At 43.1% G+C, this 10,294-nt stretch overlaps 2 protein-coding genes across 2 annotated transcripts in view; one reads left to right on the top strand and one right to left on the bottom strand.

Annotated features, from left to right (window-relative positions):
- Positions 1–6: 6 nt before the first annotated feature.
- LOC116377681 (transducin-like enhancer protein 1) lies at positions 7–3,776 on the top strand (the record flags this gene model as incomplete). Its single annotated transcript, XM_031839382.1, has 4 exons — positions 7–90; positions 233–383; positions 596–672; positions 858–3,776. Coding segments are annotated over 4 exons (420 nt in total), but the record flags the coding sequence as incomplete, so codon positions are not given.
- Positions 3,777–6,053: 2,277 nt separating this feature from the next.
- LOC116377680 (transducin-like enhancer protein 1) overlaps positions 6,054–10,294 on the bottom strand; it is a gene marked incomplete at its 5' end in the record, with an annotated part of 4,704 nt that continues 463 nt past the window's right edge. The window contains 3 exons of the mRNA XM_031839381.1: positions 6,054–7,382; positions 9,452–9,528; positions 9,670–9,820. Of these exons, the coding sequence (XP_031695241.1) occupies positions 7,275–7,382; positions 9,452–9,528; positions 9,670–9,820 (336 nt within the window). The remainder of the gene's footprint in view (positions 7,383–9,451; positions 9,529–9,669; positions 9,821–10,294) is intronic.

Consider the following 10,294-nt stretch of genomic DNA (forward strand, 5'->3'; position numbering starts at 1 on the left):
AAACTGTGGACGGGAGGGCTGGACAACACCGTCCGCTGCTGGGACCTCCGAGAGGGACGGCAGCTCCAGCAACACGACTTCACCTCGCAGGTACACACTCGCCACAGTCCAGACTAATGGGTGTTCACGCTGCGCACAGGCTGCTCATGATCGATAACACTTCCCCCGCTCACAACTCTACATTTCATTTTCTACCTTCCTTTGATTCCTTTTCCTCCCTCTCCGTCTCCAGATCTTCTCTCTGGGCTACTGTCCGACAGGCGAGTGGCTGGCTGTGGGAATGGAGAGCAGTAACGTGGAAGTCCTGCATGTCTCCAAACCTGACAAGTACCAGCTGCACCTCCATGAGAGCTGCGTTCTTTCTCTCAAGTTTGCCTACTGTGGTACGTACACACACACACACACACACACACACACACACACACACTAGGGAGGCAGAACAAATGTTCTGCTTCTCTCATTATTCAGAAACAGTTTCTTTCTCTTCACCTCTCCCGTTCTTCTTTAGAAAAGCAGCGCTTCCTCTCAGGCTTCTCCATATCTCCGCTCCCCTGAGACTTTATCTGTTGATGGTTGTGTGTGTTTCGTCCTGTAGGTAAATGGTTTGTGAGCACAGGCAAAGATAACCTTCTGAATGCATGGCGGACACCATATGGATCCAGCATATTCCAGGTAAGCCATAAAACACTGAGTTTTGAGTACAACTGTCTGCAAATGCAAGAAAATAATTAAGATAGTGGAAACGATTCACTTGTCAAATGTAAAAGATTTTCAAGCTTTTTTTTCATTTTCCTGCTTCTTCATCCTCTCGATTCATTGACGGTAGCTAACATGGCTTCCTCCCTGTGTCTCTTCAGTCTAAGGAGTCTTCGTCAGTTCTCAGCTGTGATATCTCCCCTGACGACCAGTTCATCGTCACTGGCTCTGGGGACAAGAAGGCCACAGTCTACGAAGTAATCTACTGAGCTCCGATTGGCTGAAAAAAACAACTAATAATCAGGGGGCGGGGCCAAGGCTCCCTCCTGCACCAATGACTGTACAGAGCGTCGGTGGCATGGGAAACAAGAGACACTCAACTTGTACTTTGTTGTTTTGTTTACGTTTGTGAAAGAAATGAGAAAGAGAAGCAAGGGGGCACAAAGTCACATCTCTGGAAAAAAAACGAACTTTGAACTTTGTTTTTAATGCTCTGAGAACGCTGGTTAGTCTATAGCTGCGCAATTGTCGGATTCCTCCAAAGAACTTTCGCTTTTGTTCCTTTTTGTTCCTTTTTTTTAAAAAAATAAAACCTCTGTAGTGAACAAGAAATTAGCAAAAAAAAAAAAACAACTTATTTTTTTAGCCTTTTGAATTTTTCGCGATCCGTTGGACAGCATCGAGTGGAAAAAGACATGGGACTGAGGAAGTGAGGGAAGGGTTTAGGGGGTGCTGGGAAATCTTAATGGAAAAATATGCTCCATATTCTGTGCTGTGTAAAAAAAAAAGTCCCAGCCTGGGTCAGCTGGTCCAGTTTGGCCTTGTCTGGTCCAGCTCCGTGGCTGCTCCTCGGGGCAGCAGATGCATGGCAGGATGGGGTGCTGTGAGGTTCCAGCTATTTTTTTTTTTTTCCTCCTGGCTAAGTTTCAGCAGCAACATGATTGTATCATCTCCAGAATATACAGAACAGAACAGGGCTCGGTTTTCTCCAAAGTGTCCTAAGAGTTTGTCTTTGTTCCTTCTTTTTTTCTTTATAAAAGAACAAATCCAGACTTATTGTGGAGATGTTTTTGGGGGAAACCACCCTGGAACAGAAAACCATGACACCCCCCCCCCCCCCCCCCCCCCAGGACAGAAAACTGCAGTCGGCTCAAACCGCTCACAGCAGGCACTCTCCAAGCTTTCGGGATGTTGCCTCCGATACGTCAACGTCATCCTTGACACTCAACATTAAATGTTTTTGTTTTTTTTAATTATATTCATTAGGGCACATATAGGCAGACAGGTATTTTCACAACTGCATCATGAACCTTGAACCTTGCTATATATGGACATGTAAATAAAGTTCTCTAAAGGCAAACATGTTATCTGTGACTTGGATCTGCTTCAAGAAGACTGCTGGGAGTGTGGGGCATCTCTCAAACACACATGCAGTTGTTGTCTGAGATCTGCATTGGGTCATTTGTGTTTTTTTGTCTTTCATGAGCATCTTCTCGCAGAGAAAAACGGATTGAAACAGCTCCGTAAGGATCAGTGCAGGTGTGAAAGGTAACAATGGTGTGCGTGTGCGTGTGCGTGCTGCTGGCTATCAAAATGTTTTTCAGCTGCAGAACCAAGACTGATTCTTGCCGGGTTAAACTTGAATGTTTAAAACAAACACAAGTCAAAAGAAGCATCTTTGTTTAAACCCCAACAGTCAGAAATGCGTCTGCTCGCTGTGAGGTGCCAGAAAAATGCAGCCGTACAGTTGTGTTGTGTTTTTATGCTGAGCTAGCTCGCAGTGTGGGGAGACAGGTGATCTGCTGTACAATAGGCTGAGGAATGGATTATTCTAGCAATAATACCCAAGAGGGAGTTCAAAAGTGATTATGTGTGTAGTGGTGACTGTCCTGCCAAGACAAAAAGCTTTAAGAGAGAATAAACCTGAGTAAAGCGTGTTTTCTCCTTCCTAAAGTAAAGGATTGCTGGCACACATTGCTGTGTGCAATGTGTGCTGTGTGTTGATGTAAAATCAAAACTGCGGTTTTGGCCTTTTTTAAATGCTGCTGATAATAGCCATGAAGAGGGCGTGTGCACAATGAATTACTAATGAATGAGACTGAATAAAGAAACAGCGCATCGCTAGCCGGCTCAGTGCTTTGGTTATATCGCTGGGCTGAAGAGTCATATCGGTATCTATATTAATGAATGTATACAGAAGGATTCACAAATGGGTTTTGTAATCTTCATATAAATGACACTACACAAAAATGTTTTTTAATGCACACAATGTTATGGCACAAATGTAACTGTTCAAGCAGTATTTGACAGTGAACTTTAAACTAAAAGGTAATAATTCAACTTTGGTGAGCTTCAGGGAGGTGATGTAATGTAGGTGCTCCCGCTTAACAAATACCCATCATGGCATGTGCACATTAATACGGGATAGAGACCAGGGACATATAAATTATGCCTACTCACAAAAACCCATAAAATGTCTAAGTAAACTGGTATTTCTAACCTTGTAGAAAAACCTTGTTTATTTAAGTTGTTTGCCAATTTCAATTATCAATTATTTTCTTCTATTCATTACTTTTCATTTTTTGTTTGTGCCAAAAGTGTCATAATATAGTATGCCATGAAAAAATGACATAACTCATTAAAATGTTAGTATAGTATTACATGTCACGAAAAACTTATTGTACAGTATAATGTATAAAGTTAAAAATACCATACAACAGTATGCCATAAAAAATGGTGTCATAAAAAAGTTATACTATAGTATGACACAGAAATGTTATCGTATAGTATGCCATAGTCAGAGTATAATTTGTCATAAAAGTGTCAAAAATATGTTATAGCAAAGACTGTGACAAAAATGCAATAGCACACTAATGCCATAAAAATGTAAAATAAATCACAGTAGGCCTATAGCATGCCATAAAACCTTTTAAAAAGTCATAGAATAGTTTGCCATAGAAAATGCCATAACATTTTTATAGTATTGTATTCCATAAAAAGCATTGTGTGTCATACAAAATGTCAGAAAAATGTCATGGTATAGTGTCAGTATAGTATGTCAAAGAAAGTCATAGTATGATGTGTTGAAACCAGTCGTAAAAAAAATCATAGAGTATGTGAAAAAAATGTCATTGTATTGTATGCTATAACTTTTTATTTTAAGTCATAGAATGCCACAAAAATATCATAAAAAACTAATAGTATATGCCATGAAAATGTCACCACATACTGTAGATCATAAAATGCCAAAAAAAAACAATGTCATAGTATAGTATGCTGAAAAATGTAGTTAAGTATGCAGTATAAAAAGTTTTACACTTTTCAGACTGCGGAGAAAGTTTTTTTCCACATTGTGAATGAAAATGTGGTTCTCTAGTATTGGTTATTTGGCCTCCTTTCCTTTTTTTCCCCCCCCCCCCCCCCCCCCCCCCCCTCTGCATTTAAATCTCAGGGAAAGATTGTCACAGCAGACACCTGAAAGGATGAACACAAGTTTGGTTTATTTTTCACACATAGTATTTCTTGTACAGCACATGGGAAACGCATCAGGAGGGAAAATTACAGTGCAGTTAAAAAAAAAAAGTTCCTTGGCTTTTTAAAAGAAACTAAACGGAAAATAAAAGTTTTCATACTGTTGGAACAGAGAAAGCAGAGGCAGGGGGGAAGAGACATTACAGTTAAAGAAGAGTATCAAATACAATGTCCCAAATATTCACGCTATAACTGCATAGCCGTTATACAGCATCGTTCGGAGTAGTATACAAGCTTGTGTATGAGAATATCGTTTAGGTCTGCCTGTCGCTGACGGGCAGGAAGTTAAAGAGGCAGGCAAAGGCATTCAACTGTACAAACCATCTCGCTGGTACAGTAGCCGCTGTAGAAGTCCCTCATACTTCTTCTAATCTGCATTAGTGCTGCAGTGAGACACATTGACAAATCTTGCTAAAAGTTAAAACAATTGAATTAAATTGCATACTGTAATGTATCCGTCTGTTAAACTGTGGCTGTGAGACCATTCACTGGATCTACTGCGTAAACTCTGATTCGTCTCGTTCTTTCAGCAGAAGTGGAGCTTTAGTGCAACAAGCATGCAGTAAAAAGTGGGACCTCTCCGGTGGCTAAATCTGTATATTGTCCTGCTGTACACCGACCACAGACTCAACAGAAACATAGTTTAGTTGCACAATGACTGAAAACAGACTACACTACATTGACTACCACTTTTGTTAAAAAAAGGGAATAAAACAAAAACAGAAGACAGAACAGTCTTATTTTTTTTCTTTACATGGGACTGCTGATGTTACCTTTGCCTGTCACCACCACCAAGGATAAAAATATACAATTTCAAAAAAAAAGTTAAAAGAACAAAAAACAATTTTCCCACCTGTGTTCCATTTGATTTTATAGGTCACCGTGTGTGAGTGCGTTCCTCTCCGTTTGCTCCCCTGAACCCCGAAACGCAGTCATAGGCAACCCCAATACATAAACATATCATTACATAAGACGAGCAATCACTATTCATATAAAATACTGAAATGAATGAGTACTAAAAGAAAAGCTTGAAATGTGCCTGTTTAGTCTACACATTGGTGACGCAGAAGCAGAGATCTCTGATATACAGTTTGCCTGCCAATTTGGAATATGATACAAGAAGGACTGAAGAGCAAGAATCGAGTATACTTTTGACATTTTGGGAAATATGTTTATTCCCTTTCTTGCTGAGGCGACAATAAGAAGGTTGATACCGCTGTCATGTCTGTACAGGAAATATAAGGCTACAGCTAGCAGCCTGTTAGCTTAGCTTAGCAAAAATACTGGAAATAGCTAAATCCACCTACCAGAACCTCGCAAGACAAATAATAAACACATTTTATCATGTTTCTTGTATCCATTCCATAACTGAAGTGTATGATTAATACACTTTGGCGTTTTACAGGGCGGTTCTGGTGTGACTGTTTCTTGGCGGGGAGCAGATACCAGGAAACAAGTACTTCAGGAAGATACTGCTCCACACCAACAAATAGTCCCCACATAAAACAGCAAATTGTCATTTTAACATCAGCTATAACATGTTAATTAGTGAGCTTTAGAGGTGCTGATAAGTATATTTTGTTACCTCTGGTACCTCTGGCTAGCTGTTTCCCTCTGTTTTCAGTCTTTATGCTAAGCTAGGTTAGCAGGCCACTTGTTACTGAGCCTACAGACAGAGTGGTATCAATCTTCTCATTTAAATCTATAAGCGTGATTTCCAAAATGTCAAACTTTTCCTTTAAACTGTTTAGCATCTCAATTAAAAGCAATCAATAGCTTAGCGAACTAGATTTAGCCAGAGCACTTTGAGCACTAGCACATCAGCAGGCAGGCGGAGACAATGACGTTGATAAACATGTAATTCTCATCTGGTTTGTAAATGAAAACAGCAACTAGTTGCATAAAATTGGTAAAGATTTGGATTAGTCGCTGCTCAGTTGGCTGCTGATGATAGCGTAATCGGTGGTGTTAATTTGCCCCCTTGTCTGCCTTACAGTGAAGTTGGCGTGCTGCTACTTCATCTAGCTGACAGTGCCTTTAATGAGAGTGAGTGCAGCGCCCGGTGTCAGGAGAACAATCCAGAGGAATTAGAGGGAACAGCTCGGCTGATGTTCTGTGTTCGTGTCTCTGGGCCCTGGGAGGATCCCCATTGACTCCGCTGCTCATTAGACGCTGCCTTTGTCAGACCAAAATAAAATAGATATTAAGCAGTGAGACGGGGAGCGCTGCGATGAATGTTTAATTGGGTGCTCTGTATGTTGCGTGTGTTTCTCTCTTCCTACGATTACATCAAGGGGGTGTATCTCAGTGTGTGTGTATTCTTGCTCGATGACATGCGCCTGTATGTGTGTGTGAACAGGGTATGTTACATGTCAGAGTATGTGGATATCTGAAGCGACCCCCTCCATCTCGAAGCGTCATCTTTCCCCAGCTCCTGACACCTCTCGCTGGGGAGAGCGAGCTGCAGCGTCAGCCCCATTAAGGCTTCCACTGTCTGGCTAATGAATCAATTGTGTGGTATCAGTGCTCCTGGCTGGCGCTCCCACAGTGCTGCTCCGCACCTCCTCTGGGGGCCTCCCTTCCACTGAGCTTTTAATCAGGAAACAGCCCTAATTACCCTCCCTCCCTCCTCCTCCTCTTCCTCCCTTTCATTTCTCTTCCTTCCGCACTCTCGCTTTCTCTCCTCCTTCTCGTCTTTCCCTCCCGACTTTATCTTTATGCTCCACCGCCCTTTTCCTTTGTCCTTCTTATCTTGCTGCTTCCCTTTCTGCCTCTCTCTCTCTGCTATCATGCCTCATCCTTGGGCTAAAAGTGGAAGGGAGGAGGAAGGAGGAGGCATTTGGGAGCTCCCACAATAGCTTATATCACAAGAAAAAGGGGGAGAGGGGGTGATGTATTAGGGGTGAGGGTCAGGAGGACTCAGAGGACTGAGACGGAGGTGCTGCTGTTGCGGATGTTATGAAGATCAGGAGCGGTTGGCGTGGCAACTGGTTGCCCCCCCCACCCCCAAAATCTCCGTCCTGTCTCTTTCCATCTTGTCCCGGCCCTCAGTACACCACCTCGTACACCGTGGCCTTCTTGTCCCCGGAGCCCGTCACTATGTACTTGTCGTCCGGAGAGACGTCACAGCTCAGCACAGACGAGGACTCCTTGGACTGGGGGAGAGAGAGAGAGAGAGAGAGAGAGCGAGGGAGAGGGAGAGAGATGTGATAGATGGATGGAGACAGATGGAGACAGATGGAGAGAAACAAAGAGAAAGACGTTAGAAAAGATATGACTCATCAGCTGATACTCAATCATATAAGACATATTTGCATTTCAATACAGTTGGCAATTATTTCCAAACAGACAACTCCACAGCTCCAGGATGCTGACTCATTTGTCTGCTTCAATGTGAGACACAGCCTCATTAACTGCACGTTTAAGCATCACTAGCAGCACAAGTCTGACGGTCTGTAAGAACTGGCAAAATGCACAATCCTCTTCTTTTTTTCACCCCTTTTTCTCCCGTGTTTGAACGCTAGACCTGGGCACCTGGCTTTAGATGATATAAAGCTCCCTCTAGACCCCCTCCTCCTCCTCCCCCCTGCTACATCATCATTTATCTTGCTTCCTTCCTTTCTCCCCAGACTCTCCTCCTCCTCCTCCCTCTCCGGCTCCCCTTTTGCTGTCCCCCCCTCTCATGTCGACTCCTCCTCGTCTCTAACTCCGCTCCCCTCTCCTCCCCTCCCCGCTACAGGCACAGCAGAGCTGTCAATCATCAAGCCACCGGTGAGAGGCCATTTCACACAGGATCCCTCATACTATACCAAGATAGCAGGTGGGGGGAGATGGGGAGCGCTGAGGAGGGAGGGACGCAATGACAAGCCAAAAGATGAGTTTGGAAGGGGTGTGAGTCAGAGATGGAGTGGGAATGAAAAATAAATCGAAACAAAGAAAGAGGAAAACTTTGTTCTGACGCTATTTAGTAGTTCATGTTAGACACTGAATTCCTGTCTTGATTAAGTGTGGTGAATTGTATAAACACCAGGGACCACAATGGAAGTGTTGTATTTCTGTAAATATAGTAGAGTGCATTCAGTAATGTATGATTAGGCATTACCGACAATGTGACATTAATATCTATGCCAATAAAGCTTATTTGATAAAAATGAAAAAGATTTAGAATAAATGCGACGGACAGTTGGAGAGAATGAGGAGAGAGAGAGAGAGGGAGGGTAAAAAAGTGAAAGGCAGTGTAGGAAAAAAGGATTAGAAATATTGAAGAGAAGACAGAGATAAACCAAAGGACAAGGAAAGATAAAGGACAACAATAAACAGAGAGACGAGAGAGGAAAAATGAGAGGGGCTCCGGGGTTAAAGAGAAGCAAGGAGACAGAAAGTGGAAGGGACATTGATAAACTAGAAAGGAGGAAGAGGACAGAGAGAGAGAGCAGCGCTGTATAACACAGTGACAGGAGGGAGCTGTTTGGCAGGAGAAACGTTTGGCATTTGGATAACAAAGCAGATAGCCAGCATTCTCCTTCAGTCCACAGGGAGAGACAGGAGCCGCCAACCCTGCTGCCCACTGTAGCTTACAGAAATATGACAGCCACACACACACACACACACTCAGAATTCTCATCTTAAATGTACCTTCATCTATAAATGCTAGTTTCATTCACACCCAAATGAACTTGCTCAGCTAAAAATATTGCACCCTGCATATTCATGTTTCCAAACGGAGCGTTGGAACACGATGGAGTTATTACATTTGTTCTGTTTTGTGTGTGCATTTGGCAGCCTGCACTCTCTGATAAACCTTCGCAAGTCAAAGTCTGTACTTCCTCATCTCTTTCTCTCTTGTGCCTCGAGGGCCCAGTGTGTGTGCATGTGTTTGTGTGAGGGAAAGGAAGCAGAGGTAGCTTAAATGGTAAATGGACTTGTGTAGCACTTTTCTAGTCTTCCGACCATTAAAAGCGCTTTAACACTACATGTCATCATTCACATCCATTCATACACCAGTTAGCAATTCGGGGTTAAGTGCCTTGCCCAAGGACACCTCGACATGGACTCAAACCGCCAATCCTCTGATTGGAGGACGACCCTGCTCTGCCACTGAGCCACAGTCGCCCCACACTATCCACAACAACACGATCCACATTGACTAACAGATGACTCTGCAGCCTCAAATACACTCATATATAAACAAGTACACACACAGAGCATTACGCTCGTTTCTCACCTGGAAAATACTCGCTCCATATGGTGTCCTCCATGCATTCAACAGATTGTCTTTTCCTGTGCTCACAAACCACTTGCCTGAAATAACACAGAGAACTACAGGTTAAACAAAGAAAATGGGGTGATAATATATATATATATACGCAATATACTGTGCATAAACTCCATACCAACAATGTGGAGAGTAGTTATTGTTTGTGTGTGTGTGTGCGTGCATACCGCAGTAGGCGAACTTAAGGGAGAGAACGCAGCTCTCATGGAGGTGCAGCTGGTACTTGTCAGGTTTGGAGACATGCAGGACTTCCACGTTACTGCTCTCCATTCCCACAGCCAGCCACTCGCCTGTCGGACAGTAGCCCAGAGAGAAGATCTGGAGACGGAGAGGGAGGAAAAGGAATCAAAGGAAGGTAGAAAATGAAATGGAGATAGGAGGGGGAGGGGGAGGACAGGAGAAAGGAGGCACGGGTGCAGAAAAGAAAACAAAAATGGGGAATGGGGGATGAGGGACGGAAGAAGATAAGGTTGATGAGAGAATGTGAACAATGGAGGGAAGTTGGGACGATATCAAGGAAAAGAGAAAGATTAGTGAGGATGTTTTAAAAAAAAAAAGGAAAGAGTAGAACGACAGAGACAGAAGTAATTGATTGAATTAATACATTGGAAAAATAAAGAGAGAATAGCAAGAGAGAGACGGCAAGCGAGAGAGAAAGTCATTACACGGTGGATCGAAACTCATCTGACAGCGGTGGTCAACTCTATAGCTCTGTTGTGGCAGTGAGGAGTGAATGAGAGAGACTGTGTGTGTGTGTGTGTGTGTGTGTGTGTGTGTGTGTGTGTGTGTGTG

Source organism: Anarrhichthys ocellatus, unplaced genomic scaffold, assembly GCF_004355925.1.
Source record: "Anarrhichthys ocellatus isolate YVR2014 unplaced genomic scaffold, GSC_Weel_1.0 scaffold1539, whole genome shotgun sequence".
Taxonomy (NCBI): Eukaryota; Metazoa; Chordata; class Actinopteri; order Perciformes; family Anarhichadidae; genus Anarrhichthys; species Anarrhichthys ocellatus.